At 59.8% G+C, this 26846-nt stretch overlaps 2 protein-coding genes across 16 annotated transcripts in view; both read right to left on the minus strand.

Moving 5' to 3' along the window:
• Window positions 1-713: 713 nt before the first annotated feature.
• Window positions 714-20593, minus strand: PDLIM2 (PDZ and LIM domain 2). Of its 2 annotated transcripts, XM_005285124.5 has the most exons (10): window positions 20286-20521; window positions 16346-16490; window positions 13111-13262; window positions 9553-9622; window positions 9031-9224; window positions 8732-8816; window positions 4820-4959; window positions 3001-3146; window positions 2624-2741; window positions 714-1642 (listed from the first exon to the last, which is right to left on the minus strand). In XM_005285124.5, exons 2-10 carry the CDS (start codon window positions 16436-16438, stop codon window positions 1444-1446), a joined length of 1197 nt encoding a protein of 398 aa, XP_005285181.1. In that variant the 5' UTR covers window positions 16439-16490; window positions 20286-20521; the 3' UTR covers window positions 714-1443. The 2 variants fall into 2 exon arrangements, with proteins under 2 accessions (XP_005285181.1, XP_065440632.1); XM_065584560.1 differs by lacking the exons at window positions 714-1642; window positions 2624-2741; window positions 3001-3146; window positions 4820-4959 and adding an exon at window positions 5480-7932 and having other exon boundaries at window positions 20286-20593.
• Window positions 20594-25209: 4616 nt separating this feature from the next.
• The window catches only part of SORBS3 (sorbin and SH3 domain containing 3), a 41217-nt gene continuing 39580 nt past the window's right edge, over window positions 25210-26846 (minus strand). For all 14 annotated transcript variants that reach the window (XM_065584557.1, XM_065584551.1, XM_065584556.1 and 11 more), the window contains one exon: window positions 25210-26725. In XM_065584557.1, coding sequence (XP_065440629.1) covers window positions 26664-26725 — 62 coding nt within the window. In that variant the 3' untranslated portion in view covers window positions 25210-26663. The remainder of the gene's footprint in view (window positions 26726-26846) is intronic.

Consider the following 26846-nt stretch of genomic DNA (forward strand, 5'->3'; position numbering starts at 1 on the left):
TGCCCACAGTGCACTCAAAGGGGGCAGGTGACAACGGGCACTGCATTGTGCAGAGGGATCCGTCAGCCCAGCTGCTGTGGCCTTCCCCTGACCTCCGAGCAACAAGCCCAACCAGGCCCCAGACGCCGCTGCCAGCACCCCACCTGGGCTGGGACTACAGTGCAAACCTGGCTCCTGTGGGCCTGGGGCGCCCACCCTCACCCACATTGTATCCTGCACCCCGGAGCTGGTGGCAGGGAGAGGCCCCACTGCTGCTGGAAATCTCCCCAGGTTGCACCGGGCTGCTCAATTAACTGGTAGGTTGGCCACGGAGCCTCCCAAGTCTGCATTGGCCCCTGGGACTATAGGTGCCCACCCTTCCATACCCCACCCAGCTTGGCAGAATACAGAAAGTGACTAAGCCCTGCACAATCCCTATCATGGGAAGGAGGGACCCCAGAGCATCCCCCTACATCCCTAATGGGAAGGTGCATTTCCTCCACCTCCAGAGTGTGCCCCTCTGATAGGAATGGGTATTTCCCTCATCAACCCCCTCTCTATTCTCCCCCACACACCTGTCCGTCTCTATCCTGACTCGGGTGGGTGGGACGCACCCAGTTCCTTTAAGCCCCATTGTTCCTGGGGAAAAAGCATGCTCTCCCTCCCTCTTGGCTGCATCCACAGACCAGACACAGGAGCGGGCGGGTGCGGGGCAGGTATATATATATATTATATTTTATATAGAGATCTGGTTTAATACCTTTGAGAAGCTTTACAAAGTCAGTGTACAAAGCTGTGCCTATCCCATTCCCCCCTGCAATGCCCCCAGTACCTAAGTGTGTGAGCGCCACCCCCACCCTCCCCATTGCACCCAGACACACGCACAGCTCCTGGCAGTGATCGTGAGAATGAGGCGATACAGCTATCCTACAGTGTCTCTCTGTATCCTGGAGGTGGCCTGGTGAGAGGTACGGGGCCGGCAGCCCTGGAGTCCGAACCCTCTGCCCACTGAGCAGGAAGAAGACAGGACAAGCATCTCCCACAGCTGGGCACCTTAGGCCAGACGCCTTTTAAGAAACAGGCTGAGAACCAAACAAGCTCATTTCTGCAGCTGGACAACCACCAGCTGGGACTGGCTTAGCAGAGGGATCTGGATTCGAACCGGTGACCTAGAGGCCAAAGGCCACTCTTTATCCCATTCCCACCAGCTACCCTATACCTAGCAGGCTCCCTCATCGGTCTCTCTCGATTGGCTGGCGGCAACAAGAGCAGTGAAGCCGACGGGCTGGGGTACAGCGGGGGCAAGGGCCTGGCAGCCAATCGAGGGAGGCCGAGAGCAGGACACGGCAGTGAGACTCCCAGCATGGGAGGTGGAGTTTGTGCTTGGCGGAAGCCCCGGGCGGGGGGGGGGGGGGCGCGCAGGCAGAGCCAGGGAGCCCCAGGCCCCATGCTCTCGGGTGCAGCTCAGGACTTGGAGGAGATGGCCGTGGCAGCGGCGGCGCCCTCCCCAAGGCCCTGGTAGCGCTGGCGGGCATGCTTCTCGCAGTACAGCTCCTCGCCCACCCAGAAGTGGCCTCGCATCTTGAGGTTGAGGCCACAGTCGGCACAGATGTAGCAGGAGGGGTGGCGGTACCGGCTCTCCTGGATTCTCACCGCCTGGGTCCTGCGGGAGACAGCGTGAACGCAGTCAGCTGGGAGGAAGAGCTGGCCAACAGCATCCCAGCGCCACTGCCCCCAGACTCCCAGAGCCACCCCTTCAAATCCCAACAGGGTCAACTCCGCCTTCCGTTCTCCCAAGCTATGGCCAAGCCATTCAAGCAACGGGTTCCTGCCTGCTCCGTGGGGACATCCCTGAGACCAGGGCACCTTCCTCTGAACTCCAGCCTCAGGCTGCTCACCATGGCATTGCTCCAGCCACTCGGAGCAGCTCTCACTGCTTCAGTAACCAACCGAGCGGGAGAGTAGCCCTAGAAGCCTTTCCATGTGCACAGAGACGCATGGAGAAGGGCGACCACGTGGCCACCTCCACCTCGTCCCTAGGGGTTAATGCAGCCAAGCCCCATGCCTAGCCACGCTTCGACGGGCAAAAGGGCACATGGGCTTGGGTCCGTGGGTCTGAACTGCCCCAGAGCCCGGAGAAGGATGGATCCCCATCTCCAATGCTGCAGACATTCGCGAAGCCTTCCCAGATGGGGAAACTGAGGCACAGAGGGGAAACGGGACTTGCAAAGGGCATCGGTGGCAGAGGTGGGGATAGAACCCAGGAGATCGACGCCCGGTTCCTGTGCTCTCATTGCTATACCAGCGCATCAGCCTTCTGTATTCTGCCAACACCATTCCGTGCCCCCACCTAGCAATATGGGAGGGGCAGGCTGCTCCCCACCTAGACCGCTTCCCCTTGGCCAGGAACTGAACCCAGGAGTCTGGACTTTGAGCACCAGGCTGACACCCTCTCCTGCCGCATGGAGATGAGGCCTGGCCTGCAGGAGCTAGCACTGGGGGCTGGAAGGACAAGAGAGCCCGGGCTTGCTGCGAGTTCCCGACTGGGCTCTCCCCCCAGAAATCCTGGGATAAATGGAGCCGTCAGCCCGAAGGAAGGTTGAGGGTCTCCGGCGTCTCCCTCCCCCGCATTAGCCACACTCACGTGATGCCGGTGCCGCACTTCTCACATGTGTGCAGCTTCTGAACCCCGGCCACGGAGCTGGTGACTGGCTTGTGGGTGCTGGGGGACAGCTTGCTGGGAAAGGGGGTTGTGGTGCCCGCTGAAAAGGAGAGCAAGGGAGACATTAGGATCAAGGATGCACTCCCATGTCCACAGACCCTCCCCAGGCCTCCCCACACACTGCCCTGGACCCCAAAGACTAATCCCCTCCACCCTGACCCTTCCATCCATGCAGAGCCCCATACTCTGGAGACTATCACACCCCTGCCCTTGCCCTGGCCCCTCTGCTCTCCTTTTCTGGACTCCTGCCTACTCCCTTCTCTGCCCCTCTGCTCCAGTTCCTTCCAGCCTCTGCTCACCTCCCCCATCAGTCTCCAGAGCCACCTGGAGCAGGCGAAAGGTGTTGGATTGCCGCGGAGCGGCCCGGATCTCACGGTTCTCCTGCATCATTTTGTAGACCTCGGAGTCCTCCTCCAAGCGCCGCATGGCCGGCTCCGAGTCCAGGCTGCGGAGAGAGCAGGCCCTGATGTATAGCAGCCCCGCTGAAGAACACAGAGCGCCTAGCTACGTCCAGCCCCAGGCACCCAGCACGAGGTGGGGCAGGGAGCAAGATCCCGGCCAATCAGCCCTGCTAACCACCCACTGTGTGCAGCTACTCACCTGGAAGCCTCGGTGCTCCAGAAAGGGGCAGGGGGCTCGTCCCATCCCGACACAAGGGGCATTTAACGTCCCCTCACCCGTCGAAGCTCCAAGCGAATCCCCGTTGTGCCAAGGCAGCAGCAGCCTGGCCGCGGGCAGGGTGTTCAGACAATCCAACCCCCTCAGCGTGACAGCTTGGGGACCCAGAGGTGACTGCTAACCCCCTATCCAGAGGGGCCCCTGGGGCCACAGTCCCCCATCCCTAGGGAGGAACTGGCAGGATCTCCCTCCCCCCTTGATTCCAGCCAGGATGAGGTATCTGCAGCTCCCATCCCAAGGGAGGAGAGACCCCAGCTGATGAGCTCCGCTGACAGAGCCAACTTCACCCCAGGCGCAGACAACTCTGTGCCCATCAGCCCGTCCCACCTGAGTTGTTCAGGGGGTGCCTTTCTAGCCCACACCTCTGCACTTCCTCCCTGAGGAAACCCGGGGGCCACAGCCCAGCCAGCACCCTGCATCCCATACACATGGCCAGTTCCCCCTGTGGGTGGGAACTGGGAATTCACACCCCTCCAAATACCTACCCCAGGGCCCTGCCAAGGGGGTGAGCCTGCTGCCCCTTCGGTCTCTCTGTAGGCCCAGTCTCCAGCTCTCTGCGCTGACGCTCCCTGGCCAGGGTGACGCCCAGGCCTGCCCTGCTCCTTCCCACGCACACCTGGATCAGCTGAGTTAACCCTTGCATGGCTCCCTGGGCCAGGGGAACCCCTGGTGAGCAGGCTGGGGCCTGGGATCTCTGGGCAGGGATTTCCCAGCCTACCAGAGGGCTTCCCCAACCCCACAACTCCACTCTCAGCTAGGGGCCCGTTCTCTCCAAAGGTGCCTTGCCCCACTCTCAGCTACTCCAGTGCTTGGCTCCCTTCACCACCCCCTGCCCCCCGCAATGCTGGCAGACCTCATGCCCAGCCTGCGCAGCACCTTGGCAGAGCTCAGCAGAGCAGCAGGGGGTGCCGTGGGTCTGGACAGAGGTACGTTGGCAGGGCTGTGGGACTAGACTAGCAAGGGTGGGGGGGTGAGGTAGGAACAGGACACCTTTAAGGAAGCGGCTCTGGTGATGCGGCTCAATCCCAACCTGACCCCCACAACCCCAGCCAGACCCAGTCTCTCCAGGCTATGCACCCCCGAACTGACCCCACAGCCCCGCCCTCAATCTCCCAGCTCAGCTGAGACCCAAGAGATCCCTCCCCGGATCCAGATCCCACAACATGCCTCAGTCTCCAGCCCCCTCACTGCCCCGCTGAGGTGATTCACCTTGACCCAACCCTCCATACACTCTCCAAATCAGGTCAAGGCTGGCACCGCTCTGCCAACGCCTCTTCGCCCCGAATGGCAGCATCCTCTGGGTCCTCTTGCCAGCCTGGCTTATGTCACACTTCCCCTGGAGCCCTGTGGGTCACAGACTGATTCCCCACAGCATCCTTCGCTCTGGGCTGGGTCACACCCCCGTCCCTGCCCAAGCCCCAGCTGGCGAGCCAGGCTTACCTGTTGCGGGGGCTGTACGAGGGCGAGGCCCTGCCCGGGGCCCTCCCCATCTCCCAGGGGCCGAGAGGGGATGGTGTGCGGTTGATCAGAGGCAGAGCTGCAACTGGAGAGCTGCTCGGGTGGCACAAGCTGCCTCGCTCCTGAGACACAAGAGAGAAGGAGGGAGCATGAGGAGCCAGACCCTGAGCGAGGCTGGCGCAGAACTTGGGGACCCAGCCTTCCCAAGCCAGAGCTCTGCTTGCTAGGCCACGGCGCCCGTCCCGATGCCTTAGCAAGGGACAAGTCAAGCTCTGGATACTAGCGAATGGGATGCCGCAGGGCAGGGGTGCTTTGTGCAGACACTCAACAGGTCCATCCCGTTTTCACCCCGCAGGATACAAGAGTGTGGCCCTTTCACATTCACCCAGGGCTGCATGGCATGCTCTGGCCACTAGAGGACGCTCCTGACCCACAGTTCAGACATCTCCTCCCAGCTGCTGGAGTGTTTCCCAGCAGAGCAAAGGGGACCCCTCAGACCTGCGGCTCCTGGCTGGGGAGACGCACACGGCAACGCCCTCCCTGTCCCGCAATGCAGGGCTGGTTTCCGGGGGCCCCCCAGCTGGGGCGTGAGCGGTGCAGAGAGGGCTCTGTTTGCTGGGGGAAGTGGGCAATGGATAGATCTGCAAGAGGCAGACGCCCCGTCAGCTTGCAGGGGAGATAGAGGCTCTGCTCATCCTGGCACCATGCGGTGAGCTGCATGTGCTCATTCCACCCCAGAGCAAGCAAAGGATGTTCTGGGTAGTCACACCCTCTTGGAGCAGGCTCTAGAAGGGGTCCCCAGCCGCCCCACCAAGCCGGTGCCAGTTCCAAGGCCAGCCAGACCCTGCTCCCCTCCATGGGGATTGGAGGGAAACGGGGCCAGCACAGCACCCCTCCCTGCTTGCTCCCCACCCCTGCCAGAACCCTGGCTCCTTTCTGCAAGGACCAGCCAGCTACGCAGCACCAGGCAGACATGCCCCTCTCCTCCCCGTCACGGTGCTGCCCGGCGCCCTCTCTGCCAGTGCTGTGTCACTGCCCAGCATGCCTATTTCTGGGTCGGCTCTAGCCAAATCCAGGAGACACTCCCTCCCACCCCCACCCCCCCAAAGCCTGTTATTTTAAGCCTGTGCTGCTAGCCCAGAAATGCTCCTCCAACGGCATCTGCTCCTGTTTAACGGCCCTGGAGCCACAAGAAAGGCAAAATCCCGGATAAGTGGAAGCAAATGTTTCTGGGAGAAAAACTCGACAGAGCACATCCCGCAAGCCAGCAAAGCCCGGCTGCTCAGCCTTCCATCCAAGGAGGAAAGTAGAGGGGTCTGGTCCCCTTCCCCAGGGCAGGGGATCTGGCTGGCTCAGATCGCTGCAAGAAGCCAAGCAGAGAGCCCACAGTGTACCTGTGCCATGCGCACTGCAACCCTCGTGTTCCCTCGCCCCAGAGTGGCCCAATAGAGATTATGGTGCCAATCGATCCCTTAGAGACTCTCCTTGCAGTTCCGCCTGCACTTTAAGCATCCATCCTCCCATCAGCGACACTCCAGCTCCCACAATGCAGCGAGGTCCGGCCAGATCAACGTGCCACACGCCAGGCCCTGCAGTTAACTCAAGCGTCCCAAAGACAGACCCTCGGGAGGCTGGGGGGGTGCCATTGGGAATCAAGAGACAGGCAGGTTGGGGGGGATGGTCTAGCCTCTGGGGCCCTGTTTGCTGCTAGGAAGAGCTAAGCAGTTGCCAAGGAGCCATGTGGCTCAGGGAAAGCATCCCTGCTCAGCTCCCGCACACTGGGGTCCTGTCTCCCCATCTCCGATCCCACCCGCAGGGCCCCAGCTCTAGTGTGGCCTCCAGGCAGGGAGGAGTCCACCAGGGCCCAGAGACCAAAGCAAATAAATGCTGGGAAGGAACGAGAGAACAAACCAGCAGGGGAAGCCAAGGGTCTGCTGGGCCGAGCCCGCTGCCAGCTGGAACAGGCCATGCTCCGGGGCCACCATGCTTCCCAATTTGGGCTTGAAAAATATCCCCAGCCCCGAGAAAATAAAGAAAGCTAAGGAGGGGAGGGAGAGGGCCCCCGGAGTCAGCGGCTGCCACAGAGCGGAGCCAGGAAGAACAAGCAGCAGCAGCGCCCAGGCCCAGGAGAAACACGCTGGAGAGGATGGGAGCCAAGAAAATGCTGGGCCAACGCGAAGTGGGGTGTGCTAGGATGTGGCTCTGGGCACTATGCCACCGTAGTGCACAGAACAGGCCCCCCATGGGACAGGGGAGGCTACAGGGTGTAAGATATGGGAGAGTCCAGGAGCCAGACCCCCTGGTGGGTCACAGGCTTCCCAGCACCTCACCCCGGGTGTAGGTTTGGCTAGAAAGTCGACTGGAGGCTTGCACTGCAACCGGCCTGGGCCACACTGCCCAGGCACCTCTGGGATAGGGAAGGCTGTACAGGGAGCCCAGTGGTGAGGAGCAGGGAACGGAGCCCACCGCCCCAGGGCAGCAGGGGGATGCAGCCCCTTGGAGCCAGGCTCTGTCGAGGGCTCATGGCTCAGGTACTGGGCTGCAGCTCCCCAGCCCTGAACTCCCTGGACCTGCAGCTGTGGTGCCAGTGTGGCCTGGCTATCAGCACAGAGAACACACCCAGGACTGGGGAGGGGGCACTGGGGCAGGCAGTATTCAGCAACGAGGGAGGGCTTTGAACAGAGACTGAACAGCCCCCCCCCCAGAGGCAATGGAGCAAGCGGCTCCTCCAGGGAAGAGCAGAGGCTCCCAGGACCCAGCACGTGTCTTTGTGGAGGCAGCCTCCCCTGCCAACGCCCCTGCCTTGCATGCCCACGGGAAAGCAGCAGCATCTCCCCAAACTGGTTTTGCCTCCCCAGCCCTGAGCCGTTGCCTCGGAGACGCCAGGTAGAAACAGGCAAACATCCCCAGCCAGGTGCACTGCTGCCTGCGGGGACAGAGGTGGGATCCGGCTGCCTTAGTAACAGGGCCCAGCGCACGGCCTCAAGGGGGCGGCTGAGGTGGGGCAACATGGAGGCCAAAGCCCTCGCTCCGCCAGGAGAGTCCCTCTGGGGCAGGACAGGAACATGGAGACTGGATGGAGCAGGTGGGCAAAGCTGGATGGACCAAGGGAGGAGCAGTCAGAGCGCCAAAGGGCTGATGTGAACACCCCAATCCCCTCCGCAGTAAAATCCCCTCCTGTTGCCACAATGGAGCTCTTCCCCAATCCTACAAATACACCTGGACCCAGACCCAGAGTCAGCACCGGGAGGGGAAGGGACAAACACCCCAAGGAAAAATATCCCAGGAGAGGGGGGTTCAGAGACAGGCACTGGTGCAGATGGACAGACCACACCAATGAGTAGGACAGGGAAGGCAGTAGCGACACCCCAAATCAGCGACACCCAATGGCAGCATGTTTCAGATTGCTGCAAAATGGGTGGTTTGCCTGTGGAACTCGCTGCCACAAGATATCGTTGGGGCCAAGAGCTCAGTAGGACTATGAAGACGGACTGGACTTTGCTACGGTGAGAATGTCCAGTTATCTCATCTGACAAAAAAGGGACAGCCAGTGACAGGAATTGCCAGCTGGGCCCCTGGCACCCTGCTCCCCCTGTGTTCAGAAACGAAGCATCCCAAACCCTGCGGGGGAATTGGAGGAGCTTGGGTCATTGGCCCCACACAGGGCCTCACGAGGCTTCCTGCAGCGGCCCAGGCAGGGGAAAGAGACAACATAACTCAGACTCTCCCACACAGACACACCTCCGCCCCAGCACAATGCCAGGTCCCCAGGGTACGAAGCCAAGACCCGCCCCCTGCAGCGTCACACCCCAGCTCGTTGGCGGGGGGATCCCCCCCCCCAACACAGAACACTGTGCACCTGGGATGCTGTTACCCCAGCGCCCTCCTGCTCACCTGTCTGCTGCCTGGACGCTGATGCCCGTGGGGTGAGGGGGAGCGATCCTCAAAGACACTGGGAGAACTGGCCAGAGACTGGAAGCTGAAAGGGGGAAAAAAGTCCATGGGAAACCCATTCACGTGGGGGGGGAGAATCACAAAAAAGGGTCAGCTGTACCCCATCACCTCCACCCTGCCAGCCCCCCCACACCTGTGCCATTCAAAGCCAGACACGTGGCACGCCCACCCCACCTCTAACTGCCAGTGCTCGTTGCTCCAGCCATGAGCCTCTACCTTTCCCTGGTTCTGGGCCTTACCTGCGGCTGCACGCCACCGTCTCCCCTCTGCCCTCGGAGGGCAGGCTGGGCCTCTGGGGGCTATAGGGGCTGCCAGGCCGGTACCCGGGTGACGAGGATGAGAAGGGGCTGCCAGGCCGGGGGCTAAGGGACGCCGGGCTGGAGTAGGAGGACCTCACCGAACCCTGGCTGTCATCCCTGGTTCGTACGACATCCTGGGGAAAGATACTGTCAGCCAAGCGGGCAGGGGGATGGAGCCACCCCACTCACCAATCAGGATGGCCTGGCTTCCTGTCACTCCCCCTCCTTTGGGGTTGAGCAGGAAGGACCCTTGTGTGGGGAGAGGCCTTGGGATGGGCAAAGGCAGCCATGCCCTGAAATCTAGGCCCAGGGCCATTAACAGGCACAGCACCCTCCCCCATACGGGCAGGGCTTGGGGCCAAGACATGGAGCTCCCGCTGCCAGGTAGGGCTGGATGTTTCCACTCTCCCCAGGGTCTGGGAAAGGACCTGGTGGTGAGCTGGGGATGGGAGGGGGTCTCACCTGGAACCGCATGGCCAACATCTCTGGGGAGCTCTCACCGTTGGTCTGTCCAGGAGAGAACAACTGGGACCTGAGTGCAGTGGAAAGAGGGAGAAGATGTAGAGAGAGTGTGAGATTGGCCTGGCTGGCCCCCATTCCACCTTTGGGGCCTTGGGATGACACCCGGGACCAGAGAAGGCAGCCGGCTAGTTACCACCGCTCATGCCCTGCCCTGAGGCCACGTTCCTTGGTATACTGTGTCTGACCGACTGCACCAACTACCCTCCCCGTGGGAAAGCAGAAGGAGGATAAGCTGGGGGCACAGGCCTGGGACACAGGAGACCCAAGGTTTACTCCCTGCTCCACCACAGACTCTGTACCCTTGGGCAAGGCCCCTAGCACCTCAGTCCCCATCTGTCCAACGGGGTAACATTAATAACCCATCATCTTGTTTATTTGGCTGGTAGGAAACAGCCCGTCCCCCAGTGAGCTATTTACGTACAGCACCCGGAGCAACGGGGCCCTGATTTCAGTGGGGGCCTCAAGGTGCTACCAGAACAGTCTCCCCGTCAGCGAGGAAGAACTTGGCTCACCCCAGAGGCCTTGCTCCACCCAGCACGCTCCCTATCCAGGGACCTAGAGGGCCACAGTTAGAAGGACAAAGGGTTAAGAGGACTTCTTCCACTCCTGCTCCTGGTCCCAGCCCAGATGTGCTGGATGCAGCGCCAGCCCCAGAGGCCAGGCGGAGGGAGGAGGGGAATACAGGGCTGCTTCATATTCTCTCCCCCTCTCATCAGGAACCCGCTGGGGGCTTTGATGTAGCCAGGAGCTGGAATTCATTAAGGGCAGTTAAATGGAGGGGTACAAATGGGACTGTAGGAATGCAACATGACGGTGGTAGATGAGCGGAGTCATCCTCCCACATCCCATATGCCCATGAGCAGAGGGGCAGAGCGCTGGGAGTTCTGAAGCCCGGGCCCAGCCCCAAAGGGATCAGAATATAGGGACCAGCACTCCACCCGGGGAAAGGGGCCACCCGGGGTTAGCCCCAGCCAGCAGGACACAGAGCAGACTGCGGGCGTCTGCTTGCCTCTCACACACAGGCAGACACGCCCAATGGCAGCAAAAGGGCTTTCACAGAGGGACAGAGCCAGCTCCCGGGGCGAGGGTGTGTAAGCTGGGGGCGGCTACTCAGGTGGGGCGCTGCTCTTCCCTGTGCTCTAGGGCTGCAGTACAGCAGTGGCCAAGGCGTGAAGAGCCAGAGCAGACGAGGGGAAGGGCCAGCAGCCTGGGGATGGGGAGGCACGGCTCCCCACCCTGGGGACCCAGCGAGAGCACAGGGACAGTGGGCTGGCTCTTGGGGCAGGCGGGGAAGGGAAGGAGATGAGCCTAAGAGCCCGGAATGAGAGGAATGCAGCCTCCTGAGCCGCTCCGGCTGGGTTTGTGGGTCTTGGGCCACTTCCAAGATACCATGAGGGTTTCCCACCCTTCGTCAGGAACCCGCTGCACGTCCCAGTCAGCTGGAGAGGACGCAGCACCGAGCAGAGAGGCAGCCAGGAGAGATGGGCTGGCGAGAGAAAGGGGCTTCATGCATGTGGGAAGGGGTCTCTTGGGCAGGCAGCTCCCCAGGAGCTCGTGCACCAGCAATGGTGAAACTAGGCTGCACATGCCTGTGCAAGCGTGACTGCACGGAAGCTGGTGCACACACGCATTTGAGCTGCGACTGCTGAGAGGGGATGCAAGCAAGCGTCCAGGCGACGCGACCTGCTGCAGAAGCGGCTGACCAGGGCCAGGCGGGGGCTCAGCCCAAGAGTTTGCCTGACGCTCCCAGGCACGTCCTCACCCTACAATGCAACCCCTGGGGCAGCCGGCCAGGCAGATTCCCTTGCCAAACAATCCCTTGCGAGCGCCGCAGATGGCGGGGGAGGGCCAGAGGAAGCCGTGAGTCAGGCTGGCATGTGGCCGCGCCCGGGTCAGCAGTGAGGTATTTTTAGGATGCACCCATCACACCGCCTCCCCCCCCGCAAAGACGTTTCACGTTCTATCTAGACAGTCAGAGTCATCAGGAGACAGCGCAAAGAAACTTTCCACCTCCCCACTGGGGCAGGGCCCAGCTGCCCAGCTTCAGGGGAAAGACAGCTCCTTGCCTCCCTTCCTCTGGGTCTGGCTTAGACCATAAGCATCCATGCAGCCGCTGCAGCCAGCTCATCCGGGCCAAGCAGGTGAATCGGGGAGGGTCATGGAGAGCCAGCCCCGGGGGCGACCAGATTGACAGACCTGCCACGCAGGGTCCCTCTCCTGCAGCCTGGCCATCCGGGGGGGCCGTGTCCAGCTCCAGCTTCCGCTGACTGGGGCCTGCCCCATGCTGCAAGGGGCTGTCACAGGACACCCCTGACCTGCCCCTCCCAGAGGCCAGAGGCTTGCTGGAACCAGTCAGACCTGGGCTGCAGGGCGGTAGCTGCCAAAGCTGCCTGCTCCATCGTGCGCTCAGCATGCTGGTTTCCAGAAGCATCCTAAAGGCCCCCTGAGGCCAACAGCAGAGATGGCGTCTCCCGAAGCAGGGAGGAACAGACACGCTGTGCCTGGCACAGCCCCACCCTACAGAACCCCAGCCCTGCCCTGCATGCCGCCCGAGCCACAGCTCTGTGCCCAGCATGCCCCTGCCTCAGAAGCACAGCACAGCTGATCCCCTCACCCAGCCTCAGAGCCACCTAGAGCACAGCATGCCCACCCCATAGCATGCCACAGCCCCCCACCCACCCAGGAGCCACAGCTCTGTGCCCAGCATGCCCCCCAGCCCTCAGAGCTGCAGCATAAAGCCTGGCACGGGACCCCAAAGCAGTGATCCTCAGGGTGTAGCAAAGAGACCAGGGCAAGACCCCTCTGTATTCCAGCCTTGTATCCCCCATACAGGCCTCGGCTCTCTCTTGTACACTTCTGCTGCTCCATGTAAATAGAGGGAGCTGGAGCCCTGAACTCCACTCAACCTTTGCCCAGGCTGGTGTGCTTCCACCACTGAGGGGCAGGGGGGAAGAACCCTCACCCCTGGCTCCACAACCTGTCCATGCAGGAGATGTAGGCAGGAGCAGTACAGGGCTGAGCCCTGGTAATGGCGTATTGTATTGGGACATAAATAGTGCTGTACCGATTTGTTAACTAACCCCCAGCCCTCCGGGAGAGGTGGAGGGATCATTACCCCACCCTGCACAGCAGGAGAAACTGAGGCACAGAGGGGGCCAGTAACTTGCCCAAGGCTAGCCAGTGAATCAGTGGCAGAGCCGGGAAGAGAACCCAGAAGTCATGACTCCCAGCTCCACCCCTTAGGCCTTGCGGCTGTGACGAAAAGAGCTCGGACGGATCCTGCTGGAGTGATTGCTAGTTTGAACTTGCACGACTCCAGATTCCTCTGCGCTCTTCTCCATGGCACCATAGACCCCCCGACGCCCCACCTGGACGCTGCACCACTCCCCAGCACAAGAGGACTGGGGGGGAAATAGCGAAGCCAGACCCCCGAGCAGATCCCTGCCCTGCTGAGGAACAGGGAGCAGTACAGTGCGGACGCGGGTAGGCGGATCTCACCTGTCCACTTCAAGCTGGAGCCGGCCGGAGCTCTGCTTGATCTTGTTCTGCGCCTCCACATTGAGCATGTCAGCCGTGCTATCGCCATTGATGGAGACGATGATGTCACCAGGTCGGAGGTCCCCTGCAGCTGCCTTCCCATGCTCCGTCACCTGCGCAGCAAGGAGGCAGGGGAAGCAGGAGAACACCCAGGCATTACTGTAGAGAAAAACCGCCTGGGGGAGACACAATGCCAGGGGCAGAGGCCTGCCAGCCACCTCCAGCATACCATGGCACAGGAGACACTGCCACCCTCGCCCAAGCAGCAGCGAGAGGGGAGGGGCAGATAAGCAGGGGGGCCTTCCCAACCTGCTCTGAACAGATGACACGCACTGGCCCAAGCTTAGCCCTGCCTTAGGCTTGCATTTACCATCACCTACCGCCATGCCACCAGCTTCCAGATTTCCCCCCAGCTTGGCTTCTCGGTGGGACCTCTTCCAGCCCAGCCTCCGGCCCTGCCCATGGTTGGCCAGAACACACTAGCGGTCACACAGAGTAACTCTGCAGTGAGGAGGAGCCCAAAGGGATGGCCAAACCCTGCGAGTCAGCAGCGATTTCTCTACCTGCCCCTGGCCCCGGCTGGCTCAGAGGAGCCCTACATTCCACTCAGGGGCCTAGAGCTTTCGTCCCCAGACAGGAGGTTCCCAGACATCGTACCTAGACCTGGGGGAGGGGAAACCATCCCTGACCTGGAAACCAGATAGCATCCAAATACCCTGCTGCCCTTGGGAAGCGGCTGTCAAAATGGGGCCACAGTGTAGGTAGTAGACCTGGGGCAGAGGACACTGCTGAGTTTTTGAGTGGCTACCTGCTAGCCCTGCGGGTGAGACTCCCCAGGCACCCCTCTCCCACCCCCAACACTACATGCCTTACTCTCTGGCCAGTGCTCAGCGAAGCTGGGCAGTACTTCCTTTTATCCTCTTCCAACACTGTGCAGTCCCATGCATGACTATCCTGCTCGGAATACAGAATTATTCATTTCCCTGTGGGCTTCTTCTACAGTGCTCTCATTGCAGTCTTCATTCTTTGCAAACATGAATTAACAAATTCACAGAGCCCAGGAGGCGAGGGATGGTATTACCTCCCGCCCCCCCCCCCCCCAATCTTATAGGTGTGAAAACTAGGCACAAAGATTAAAGTCAAAATTGTCAGCTAATTTTGGGTGTCCATTTGAGACACCTGGAGCCTGATTTTTCAGCATACTTAGCAACACGTAGCATGTTATATGCTCACAGCCCAGCTCCCAACTCACTTCAGGCAAAGCTGGGAGCGCTCAGCACTTCTGCTTATCTGGTCTCAAGTTGGACACCCAGAAAATGAGGAACACACAATTAATGACCATCTGTCAAACAAATGTCCAGTTTAAGTGACTTTCCCAGCATCACACAGGAACTCTGTGGCAGAGGCAGGGATAGAATCTAGTTCTCCAGGACTGCATTCAACCACCTTGCCTATGAGACCATCCTCTCTCTTCCTGCAGCCTCCTGCCTCATTCACTACACACCTGCCAACCTCTGCAACAAATGAGGCAAATTCCATTCTCAGAAACGGCTGAACCATTTTAGCTGAAACTTTCCAAAAAAGTTCAGCCTGAGACACCCAGTTGGCATAGAAGATATCAGGCCAAAAGCTTAAAGCTTGGCTTTGGAAAACAGGGCCTTAGAATAGGAAATGTCCAGCAACCTTAACTGTAGGCCTCGCTACCTGCGCTACCTACAATAACGTGACATGACTCTAGTACTGGGGAAAGATGCCAGAGCAACAGCCACAGGGCGTAAAAGCTTCTGAAAATCCACAGTACAGCACAGGATGAGTTCTGTCTTGCCAATGTGCCTCAAACCCTGATTCAGAGGGACCACCCCTAAGGCTGGGGGAGGGTGTTGAATCTCCATGGTCCAGCTAGTCCTTGGCCTCACTGCTAAGGCGGGAAGGGCTCTCGGTCACAGCCAGCCTGCTCACAGGTCCCAGCTGGTGACTTGGAGGCAGAAGGCCCCACCTCCCAGTCCTGATCTCTCCGGATAGAGGCCAGGTTTACAGTGGACACCAAGGCCAAGGCCAGAACAACAACAGAGAGAAACTCCTCTTGGCCGGGGGTGACGTTAGGGCCCGTTGTTTTTCTCCGCACACATGCACCACAGGGACTTCTAGCCTGTTCCCACAGAGCAGGATTCCTCAAGGACGGTAAACAGGATCTGCTCCCAGGTCCCTTGGCACCACGCCCACTCAGCGGGCAGCTGGCTTCCTCTGCAGCCCCTGCCCTTCGCCGATGGGAGAGCGAGTGGCTGCGGCACGGGGGGATGGAGAGGACAGCATGCCAGCAGAAAGATGCATGAGAGCGAGCCAGATTCTACTAGGGAGCCATGGGAAAATCCACAGGGAGCTCACCCCAGGATCAAGCCTGCCAGACCCAACACCAACAGGGAGCTGGACCCAGTGCCTGGGCTCTTCCCTTTCAGATCCCCACAGGAAGGCACCTGCAGCATCCCTGCCGGGGGACAGCCTCCCACTCTCTGCGGCTTCTTTACCCCCCCCCCCCCCCCCGGACTGGCTGCTCTCCACCTGGGGCTCCTTGAACCACTGCAGCTAGCCCAGCACATGCCACTTAGCAGGGAGAGACATAACTCCGGGCATCCCCCTGGCTTCCCAGCTCCCGTTCCAGCAGCTACTTCCAGAATGCAAAGCCGTGTCCAGCTGGGGGCCTGGCTGCCACCCTCTCTGCACGCCATCAGCCAAGATCCCTTTGCTGAGACCCCAGACACACCCTCAGGCCACTCCCAGGCGAGGCTTTAGAAGGTGTTCGCTACTCGTTAACCGAACCTGGACAAGGCAATGTGCCTTGACATGGGTTTAACTGGGCATGGCACATTCTGGGTGGAGCCTAGCTTGAACTCAGCCAGTTTAACACGCCTGCGCTAGGCTGCTAACCTGGGTTGTCTAGCCTAGGATTTGGAAGGGTTAGCTAAATCCTCAGTGCCGCTCCCCTTGCCAGCCCATCAGAAGCTATTCACCTCCAGAGCACAGGCAACACTCACCCTCTCATCCAAGGCGCTTGTGCAAGGCCATACAGGGATTCAGTGGCAGGGTCAAGATTAGAACCCAGGAGTCCTGGCTCCCAGTGCCCCGCTGCCCAAGTGCCTAGAGCACACTCCAGCACAAGCAGACAAACCCCAGGACATACCCGTGTGGATGCTCCTACCTTGGACACAATGATGGGCTTCCTGAAGTCCCTTCCTCCCGTGATTCGGAAGCCCCAGGGGGCCGGGCCGGTTAGATTCACCGTCATTGACATGGCGACGCCACCAGCGTTAGGCTGGGCAGCGCAGCAGCACCTGGAGGAGGATCTGAAAATGGAATGAGGCCAGAGCGTCAGGGCTGGGGGTGAGGAAATCCGGGGGGCAGCGAGGGACAAGCTGAACCCAGCAGCATGAGCACTTTAGGCTGTTGGGGAGTCCGGGGTTGAGAAAGAGAGAGATCTTTTTTTGCCTCGCCCAAAGCAGGTCAGTGGCAGAACCAGCAATAGAACCCAGGAGTCCTGGTTCCAGTCCCACTGCTCTAAGCCACTAGAGCCCACTCCCCTTCCAGAGGTAGAAATGGAACCAGGAGTCCTGACTCCCACCCCCTCCCAGCACCAAGCATTAGATCCCATGCCCCTCCCAGAGCCAGGAGCAGAACCCAGGAGTCCTGACGCCCAGGCCCCCTCCTCCAATCCCGAAATCAAAGATAGAAGGGCTGCCCAGCAGTAATCAGGGCCCTCACCCTGGCTCGTCCCAGCGCTGCCCTCTCTCGCAGGGCAATCGGCACACTACGTTCATTCGCCCTGCTGCTTTTCACTTCCGGGGAGGGCAGCTGCGAGACACAGAGAAGTGTCTTTCGCTGTCACAGGTTGGTGCTAATAGCCTCTGCCTTCCCGTTGCAGACCTGAGACCAGCCAATAAGGCTAATGGTTTCTTTTCCTAACCACAAGCAGCTGGGACGGATGGAGGGGGCTCCCTGCGAAGAAACACACTGTGGGCCCAGGCTGCTGGCTCACAGGGCCTGCTCCAGCCCCGCCCAGCCCAGCAGAAAAGGGCACAGAGAACAGGGATGGGGAAGCTCTAGCATCACCCTGCAGAGGGAGCAGGCACACTGGGGAAGGGACTGGCCGGATGGTGCCAGCATCAACCCAGCCTTGCAGGTGGCAAATTAGTCTCGTTCTGGGGCTGCCCCCTACACATCTCGAGGCCCTTTTGCAATCCAGAAAATGGGTGCACTGGCAGAGCCGTCGGCTGGTAAACACGACACCTGTGGGGTGAGCCAGCACGCTATGGGGATGGGGGGGGGGAAAATCACGCACAGCAGGGCTTGGGGCAGACAAGGAGGCCAAGGGGACCAAGCCAGCTTCAGGAAGGAACCCAGCTAAGAACTCTGCTGGGACCCCGGGGAACAGGGACCTAGACGTGGCACAGGAGTTGGCATAGCCAGGGTCCAGAGAGGAGCGAACCTAGGGCAGGGGGGCCTAGGGAGAGCAGTGCCAGGCTGTAGGACCAGGGCCTATGGAAGACGGCTCAGAGAGGTGGCAGAATGGATAGCAAGAATGGTGCTGTGGGCAAGGCGGTGAGGATTGGGGGGTGGGGAGAGCTGGTCAAGAGCATGTGTTGGAGAGGAGAGGATCACGGGACTGGCAAGAGGCAGATGGTAATAGTGCAATGGCAGAAGATCGCTGAAACTTGAGCAGAAGGGAGATGGTGGGAGCAGAGACAGAACAGCTGCCAGTATCAGGGGGAAGGGAGGGTCAGAAGAGGTCTTGGCAGGTCAGTGCTGTAGGCCTGAGCCAGGCGGCCCTCCCACCCCCTGCCCTGCCAGGAAGCAGTGACAAGACAACGCAGGAAGTTTGCAGCCACAGGTTTGAGTCATTTGTTCCTGTGGTTCAGTAGAAGCTTTTCAGCTCCCTGAGTCCGCCCCGGAGAGGATGCTGGGCTGACACCTCCATGTGCCGACACCGGCCCCCACCCCCCCTCAAGGCAGGCTGCAGTGGTCGGGGTGGGGAGAGACTGTCTTGGCGGGACAGCACAACAGCCCAGGGCTCTCAGCGAAGCAGCTGGTGGGGTCACCCCAAAGAACACACGAAGAGTCGGATCTGGGCAGCATCACGAGGGGGAGGCTGAGTTAGCCCATGTGGTGCTGCTCGTGTCCCAGCCCACTTTGTGCATCCTCTTCCGACTGAGGGAGGAAGGAAGGCCCCTATCCCCTCTAGAACCCAAAGGGCCAATCCACCTGGCACTGCTCCCATCCCGCGGGGGCAGCCTCACTGCGCAGCCCCGGGGATGACCCGATGCTCCGCTCCCCCTTGTCTGAGCAGCTGGAGTCAATAGGTCAGATCAGGGCCGGTTCCAGGCACCAGCCTGGCAAGCAGGTGCTTGGGGCGGCTGCTCTGGAGAGGGGCGGCACATCCAGCTATTCGGCGGCAATTCGGCAGACAGTTCCTCACTCCCGCTTGGAGCGAAGGACCTTCCGCCGAATTGCCGCCACAGATCGCAATTGCAGGGGTTTTTTTGTTTGTTTTTGGCTGCTTGGAGCGGCCAAAACCCTGGAGACGGTCCTCGGTCAGACAAAGCCCAGAGCGCTCTTGACCCCTGCAAGCCTTCACCACACACAGGCCCCCTCCCTGGGGAGATTAGGTTCACATGCAGCTTGGCAGAGAGGGAGGAAGCAGGGCTGGTGGCCGGCTGGCCCTGACACCTCTTCCATAACCGTCAGGGAAACATCTTAAAAATCCCAAGCGCACAAAGAGGGGCTTGAGAAACCGCTGGGAAGAATTTCCTGTGCTTGGCTTTGCAGCGCCAGTAGGAAGCGCCTCCCCGCCAAACACACACACACCAGATACAGACATGCCCTGTGCCTGGCAATCCTCTCTGGACTCCAGCAAGGCCCCCATAAGTAAGGGGGGTGGGAGTGGCAGGGAGGGAGAGAAGGGCTGAAACCACCCATCCCGCCCAACAGCAGGGTGGGCCTGTGTGCCTATGAGCGCCCAGGCAGCCATCCCAGAGGCTGGATGGGGGCACAGACAGCCCCTTTGCTTGTGACACTCAGAACCAGACAGGACAAAGCACTAAGAAAGGTCCCCTCTTGGCGTCCAACATCTCTGACCTCCGTGCCCCGCAGACACGTCCGCTACGTCACCCCTGCGAGCTCACCAGTGACTGGCGCGTACCCCAAGGCCAGCGCTGCCCACAGCATGACTTGAGGCACAGGGGAGACACAAGGTGCTGGCTGATAGGCAGAGAGAGCCACCTCCATTAGCATGGGGAAGCCCTGTGGCTCGTACATCGTGTGGGCAGCATGGCAGAGGGAGAGATTGCTCCTGGGTGCATGACACTTTGGCAGCAGCAGTCAGGCTGGATTAGCTCCCTGAAGGGCAACTGGAGGGGTGGCAAGAGGAGGCCAGGGCAGCACAGAATGGGGCTATCTTTGAATAAAGAGCCAGGGCAAAGCTTGCTCGGCCAAGGGGGCATGCGAGCACCCTGTCAGGGAGCGGGGGCAATGGGGTGAGGAGGTGCCAGGCCTCCTGCAACCAAGGTGCTCTCAGTGGCTGTCCTCCCCCCACATGAGGAAACAAGCTAGTTACTAGACAATCCCAAAATAGCTCCGGTCCCGGCTCCCTGCCGCAGCACAGCCTGTCATTACCCCACAGCCCTAAAGCCCGAGAGACACTTTCCAAGTCTGCAGCGCAGCAGACAGGGGTCAGAGTCCAGAGACCGGGCAAAGCTTGAAGCTGCCGGCTGGGCAGGGGGGCAGGGAGGCTCCCAGGGCCCAGGACACCTGCAAGGAGAGGCCAGAGCATCTGCAACCCCTGCCAGCTCCTCTTATCCAAGGGCTGGACAAGAGCCCCCCGCCAGCGTGTGCCTGCAGCCCCTTGCCCGCCCTGGGTGCCACCACCCCCAGAACCCCAGCACAGGACAGGCTGGGGGGCAGGGTAAGGTGATCAGATAGCAAGTGGGGACTTTTTCGGGGGGGTAGGGGGTAGAGTTGCATATATAAGACAAAGCCCCTAATATCCAGACATCCAGGCACCCTAGGGCAGGAGCCAGAGCAGCCCAGGAATCCCAGCCCCCCCGGCGGGCTCTCCCTGCACCCCGACAGCAGCCCCGGGCACTTACCTCGGGGCAGAGACGCCGCTTCTCCCTGGACTCCCCGACCCGGTGCGGAGCGGAGCAAGCAGCCCCCGCCCGCGGGCTTCCAGCCGAGCCGCTCTCGGCCCGGCGAGCAGACGGCCCGCTCCGCGGTGTCCTTTGCAGGGGCGGCCCGGCGCTAGCAGCCTCCTCCCGCCCCATGGGCAGGGGCTGGCCGCTCGGCTAATGAGACAATTGGAGCGGCATGGGCGAGCCGGCCCAGCGGCGCCACCTGGCGGCGCAGCCCCGGCCCTGCCGCCCGGCTGGGACGCCCGCGGTCCCTCGGGTGGATCCCAGGCACAGGGGCTTTCTGGAGCCGGGCAGCGGGAGCTTGCGCAGGCCCCAGCAGCTCGCATCCCATTGGCGAGAGTGACTCAGGCAACTAGGCCCCCCCATGTCCCCACAGGGCCTGAAGCCCAGAGCTTTGCGGGCACCCAACTCCTGCTGACATCAATAAGAACAGCCCTACGGGGTCAGACCAAAGATCCATCCAGCCCAGTATCCTGGCTTCCAACAGTGGCCAATGCCAGGTGCCCCAGAGGGAATGAACAGAACAGGTCATCATCAAGTGATCCATCCCCCGTCGTCCATTCCCAAGAAGCTCAGCATCACCCCCTTTTACAGATGGGGAAACCGAGGCAGAGAGCAGGAAAGTGACTTGCCTGAGATCACCCAGTAGCCAAATCAGGAATAGAATCCAGGTCTCCCAAGTCCCCGTGCAGTGCTCTAGACACTAGGCCGCAATGCCTGCCTGAAGTTAAGCCCCCTACTACCCTTGCCAAGCAGGGCCTAAGTCACTCCTGGGGGCCTCATTGGAAAGCTCTGGGAGGCGGGCGGGCGGAAGCCCATCTGCTTCTAAAGGCCCCTCCCCCAGCCTTCCGGGAGGGACCCCTGGACCCGAGATCCAAATGTGTGTGGGGGACAAGTACGAAATAACAGGGTCAGGAGTGAAGGCCAAAGATGCAAAACTAGGGATCCAGAGGGGGACACCGAGCAGAGAACCCCGGCTCCTGGGGGTAGCCCACAGGCACCTGTGTGACCTAGTGGCTCTTGGAAACCTGAACCAATGGCAAGAGTGACCAGAGCAGAGAATGACAATCACACACACACTCCGGCACACACCGAGGCTGGAAAGGAACCAGACTCAGCTGAGGCTAGTGGTGAGAACAAGGGGAAGTCATGGGGCCCGTCAGGCTGGCTCTGGAAGAGAGACAGTCACACTGGCACTGAGGTGCCCGTCTGATGGGGTGGGTGGTCAGCCGCTGGCATGGGCTGCCCGGGACAGGGCGGATTCCCCATCCCCAGCAAGAGGATGGACGTCTCTCTAAGAGCTCCGCTCTAGCTCAAGTGACTGGCTGCAGGCAGGAATCACTGGATGGAATTCTCCGGCCAGCTGGTGGGACGCAGCTCAGACTGGCTGGTCACAAGAATGGCTCCTGCTGTCCTTACGATCTACGAGGGAGCACAAGTGGGGGCAGGACGACAGAAAGGAGATGGCATAGGGGCTTCAGAGGCTCACACAATCCTTCCCCAGCTTCCCGTTTCTCCTCTGTAGACACCGTCCCCGCCACAGGCCCCACAGCCCTGCGTTCATTACCTCGGAAGAGCCAGATTGCAACACCAGGGTCACAGGCAATGTTGTCTGTGCTAAGGAACTGTGCCCAGCCTCATTGACAACTGACTGTGTTGTTATTTCTCTCCTCCTTCCTCCCCCCTGTAGCTCCTTGCCCCTCATCAGGGTGGTGGCAGGTTGAGGGATGCTCTGGAGGATCTGATACGATTAATTGGCTGTGTGTGCGTGCCACTGCCGTCTACTGGGTAGAATCAGAAGTGCTCATCTGTGTGGCATAAGCACTACACTGCTGCCGGCTGTTGGAGAATCTCCTTTCGCTCAAGTGGCAGGGGCCTGTGATTTCAAGCAGGGAGAGCCGAGTTCTGTGCATGCTGCTGGTGTGATGCTCTCTAGCACATAGCAGAGGGACCGTGGGGCTGGAGATTTGTTACAATCGCTCAGCTAGTCCCTCCTGCTGGCAGCCCCAAGACAACCTGGAGTCCTCAAATCCTGACATCCTCTAGGCACAGCTCCACGGAAATGCAGCCACCTCTACAGTGGGAGGTAGTGACCTGGCAACACAGCGCAGCCGGTGTGTGAGGGGAAACCTCGGCCAAAGGCAAACTCCAGCCTGTCAGGGAAATGCCCTGGACCCTTTAATGGGAAGGCAGGGCAGACAGAACCTGGGTTTACAGTTCCACACTTAATAAACAGCCTGGCACATGGGTTAGCTCTTTCTGATGGGGAACAAAGTGCTCCCAGGATTTGAACCTGTGGCTCTGGGGAATCTCAGTTGCCCACCTGCTGGTTGTATCCCAACACTGTCCCCTCCAGTGATGGCACTGAGCAGGTAAATAGCACTACCTGCTGACTATTCTGCAGCCACGCAGTGCAGAAGGGCTGACGTTGTACCTGTCATTACAGCTCCTCCTGCCTGGGTGCTGACCTGAGGACCACCTGCCCCGATCCCTCTCCCTATACACAGCGCCCGGGCCAAGGGACACCCTGCCCACTCCCACTGATTCAGTGGAGTTTCCTGGTGAGTAACTCAGAGCAGAAGGTGGCTGCCAGTGTGTCCAGCCCTGCTCAGACTTTATTCACTGGGGTGCGGGGAGTCTGCCTGGAACCCAGGGCCCACCTTTCACTTGTATGAAATGGGGGAAGTTTGCAGCCACCCTTGTTCCTAGCTAGGGCCAGTTATGTTCCAGCTGGGGAAACTCAGAGCCTTCTCTCAGTGCCTGGAGATACTAGTGTCCAGGAATCCCGCCAGTGCGTCCTAGCACTGCCCCTAGGATGGGTCAGTGTAATGGCCTGTGCGGCCCAAATCGCTGAGACCCCCAACTGGCTCTGCATCCTGCCCATGGAGGTCCAAGGCGAGCTCGGGGAGAGGCAGCTCAAGGAGGCCAGGCCTGGAAAGGGGTGGTACAGACATTGGGTCAATGTTGTCCTGACCCCTGGGTTGAGCCAGGCCATGTTGAATCGAGAGCCCCGACCACCAGAATCACTACAAGAGATTCCGGGGCAGGAGTAGGCTGGTCCCGCACAGTTGAGGCCAGGAGGCTGTCCGGGTTGAGTGTCTGTGAGGGAGCAGCTGGAGGCTCCTAAATCCCATCTGCCCCAGCTCGGAGCAGCCCCATCTCTCATAACACGCCAGCACCCCTTTGCTCACGAAATAACCTCCTGGTGCTCACAGAATGGTAGGACTGGAAGGGACCTGGAGAGGTCATCCAGTCCAGTGCCCTGCACCCGTATTATTTAGACCATCTGTGACGCATGGCCAGAAAGGGTTAAACATTCTGCAAAATAAACGACCTTCAAAAGACATGTGAGGAGATAATGTTTGTGTTTTTGTGTATTTACATAGGTATGAGTAGGGTAGACAATGTAATCAACAGTCGCTGTCTATGCTGCATTCTCATAATTCAGAGGTCAAAAGAGCATCCTATCATGTAAATGGATTGTAAACATGGGATATCTCCGTATTCATCTCTCTTTGAAATGTATAGCAAATACTCTGTGAATGGTGGAGGAACAAGCAAATTGCCTTATGTTAATTCTATGGCTAAGTACCAGTGAGGGACCTCCTCCACAGTCATCCTAATTACCTTTTGAACTCCCAACTTGTCAAAAGACATGAAAGTGTATAAAAGATCCTTAGGTCCTGGTTCTGTCATCTCAGATCTGCTTAAGCTTCATCAGGGGAAGTTTGAGTTGCAAGACTGAGGTCCCAGTTATGCTGGTACGCCCTGGATATGAGATTTGGACATTGGACTATAATCTATGAACTATTTCTGAAAGAACTCCTTGCAACGACACAGCTCACCATCTCTGCTATGAATCTGCACCTCACTGAATTGAACTCATGTCTATATGTATATTGATCTTTTAACCATACTCCCGATCTTTTGTTTTTTAATAACTTCTAGTTTAGTTAATAAGAATTGGTTGTAGTGTGTGTTTAGGTAAGATCTGGAATATTCAATAACCAGGGAGGTAATGTGTCCGATCCTTTGGGGTTGGTAGAACCTTTTCTTTTATAGGAGGAAATAAAATTTACAGAAATTTTAATCATAGTTGATGTGGGTACCTGGATGGAGGCTGGATCATTTTAAGGGAACTGTGTTGTTTGGACTTCTGAGTAACCAGTAAGGTAATAAAGAAGCTGTTCTGTGCTGGTTGGTAAAGCTTCGGAATATCCACCAGCTTTATGGGGATTGTCTGCCCCATTCTTTGCAGTTCACCCTGAGTGACCATAGCTGGCTCCCCACAAGGACCCCGGTCACACCATCCCTAACAGGTGTTTGTCTAACCTGCTCTTAAAAATCTCTAATGAGGGAGATTCCACAACCTTTCCGGGCAATTTATTCCAGTGCTTAACTCCCCCAAAGTTAGGAAGTTTTTCCTAATGTCCAACCTAAACCCCCCTGGCTGCAGTTTAAGCCCATTGCTTCTTGTCCTATCCTCAGAGGACAAGGAGAACAATTTTTCTCCCTCTTCCTTGTAACCACCTTTTATGTATTCATGCTTGGCCTGAGCAGGTCTGACAGGGCACATCGTGCCCCATGGTCTGCCATCACCCACCGAGTGTGAAGAGATGCTCTAGGGGGTGCCCAGCCTGGGGTGACTGGCGAGCAGCCGAGCTGATACAGAACAGAAATGGCTGCACCCAGCAGAGGGCAAGGGGAGCATGATCCGAGCTGGGACACTGCCCGCTGCTCAGAGCAGGTCTATCACATGCGGTGCATCCTGGCATTGGCAACAAGGGCGTCTGCCTCAGGGTTCCACTGGCCACAAGCTGCCCTTTGCCCTGCTGCATGGATTCCCGCCCGTCCCTGACGAACACCAGGCGGGGCCTTCGCATGGGGTGAGGCTGATCTTTAATAACAGAGGACAAGCAGATCAGGTTTCCCGGCACGAGCCGGCTCTTTACAGGCAGCTTGGAGGAGTCTGCCCTCCCCGCGTCCCCGTCCCCCCGCCCCCCAACGCGGCCGCATGCAGGCACAGGGTTCAACACAGCACGCTGGGTCCATGGAGGTGCAGAGGGCAGGCTCAGTGCCTGCTTCCCTTCAGAGGTCATGGTGGAGCAGATCTAGTGCTCTGTGCCCCCCAGGGAGAAAGCAGCGTCCCGCTTTGGGGTTCAGCTGGAGGAAAAGGACTAACAGCCCCTTCCCCCGGGATGCAGACACCTTCTGCAGCAAGGCACAGACTGGTAGATATTTATCGAGCGGGCACAGAGCGAGACTCCCTGCCAGGGAGAGCCCTGGGGGCAGCGATGGGGACTGGTCCCCATTAGAGGGAGCCCCCTGGAGGTAAGGCTGGGGGACTGGTCCTGTTAGAGGGAGCCCCATGGGAAGTTGGGGGAAGTGGCTGGTCCCCATTAGAGGGAGCCCCTGGGGAGGGCAAGGACTGGTCCTTGTTAGAGGGAGCCCCATGGGGGGTAAGGCTGGGGGATTGGTCCCTGTTAGAGGGAGCCCCACGGGCGGGACAGTGACTGGTCCCCATTAGAAGGAGCCCCACGGAAGTAAGGCTGGGGGACTGGTCCCCGCTAGAGGGAGCCCCACGAGGGGTAAGGCTGGGGGATTGGTCCATGTTAGAGGGAGCCCTATGGGGGATAAGGCTGGGGGATTGGTCCCCATTAGAGGGAGCCCCACGGAGGGGGTAAGGCTAGGGGACTGGTCCCTGCTAGAGGGAGCCCCACGGGGGGGGGTAAGGCTGGGGGATTGGTCCCCACTAGAGGGAGCCCCACGGAGGAGGTAAGGCTAGGGGACTGGTCCCTGCTAGAGGGAGCCCCACGGGGGGGGGGGTAAGGCTGGGGGACTGGTCCCCGCTAGAGGGAGCCCCACGGGCGGGGGGGAAGGACAGGAACTGGTCCCCATTAGAGGGAACCCCATGGGGGAGGGAAAGGACAGGGACTGGTCCCCGCTAGAGGGAGCCCCATGGGGGAGGGAAAGGACAGGGACTGGTCCCCGTTAGAGGGAGCCCCATGGGGGAGGGAAAGGACAGGGACTGGTCCCCGTTAGAGGGAGCCCCAGAGGCAGTGCTGGAAGCTGAGCTGAGTGACTGGGACAGGGAAGGGGGGGTCTGTTACTAGGAGAGGCAGAGGCCCGTCCCAGTGCCGAGCTCCCCAGCAACAGCCACCAAAAGGGTCCTGCTGGGAATGTCCGTGGGGGCGGGGGCTGGTCTGGTCCAAATCCCCATCTCCTCGTTCCTCTCCTTGTCTCAGGGCGCGACGCCGGCTCTGGGTAGGCTGCAGGAGCCTGAGTCGCAGATGCAGCTTCCTCTTGGCTCGTGCTGGGGTGTGGGGCAGGGGGATGTTACACAGGGGCAACGTAATTGCCAGGGAAGGTGCCGAATTTCTGGGTTCTCCTGGACACACCTGGGGGTGGGAAGACAAAGGGAGGGCCATGAGGGAGGGGTCTGAGGCTGCCCTGCAGAGAAACTTACCTCCTTCCAACACCACCCTCTGCCGGACGGCCCTGAGGCTGGTGTTCCCCCCA

The sequence above is a fragment of the Chrysemys picta genome, chromosome 2 (assembly GCF_011386835.1).
Source record: "Chrysemys picta bellii isolate R12L10 chromosome 2, ASM1138683v2, whole genome shotgun sequence".
NCBI lineage: Eukaryota > Metazoa > Chordata > Testudines > Emydidae > Chrysemys > Chrysemys picta.

Bases quoted from the DNA above. Each gene is read 5' to 3' on its own strand.
- PDLIM2 (XM_065584560.1), bottom strand. From the start codon at position 16,438: ATGTCAATGACGGTGAATCTAACCGGCCCGGCCCCCTGGGGCTTCCGA. The intron at 9,623-13,110 runs GTGAGATCCGCC...CACTGCACTCAG, and splicing joins CTCCAGCTTGAAGTGGACAG to GTCCCAGTTGTTCTCTCCTG. The intron at 8,817-9,030 runs GTAAGGCCCAGA...TCCCCCTTTCAG, and splicing joins ACGGTGGCGTGCAGCCGCAG to CTTCCAGTCTCTGGCCAGTT.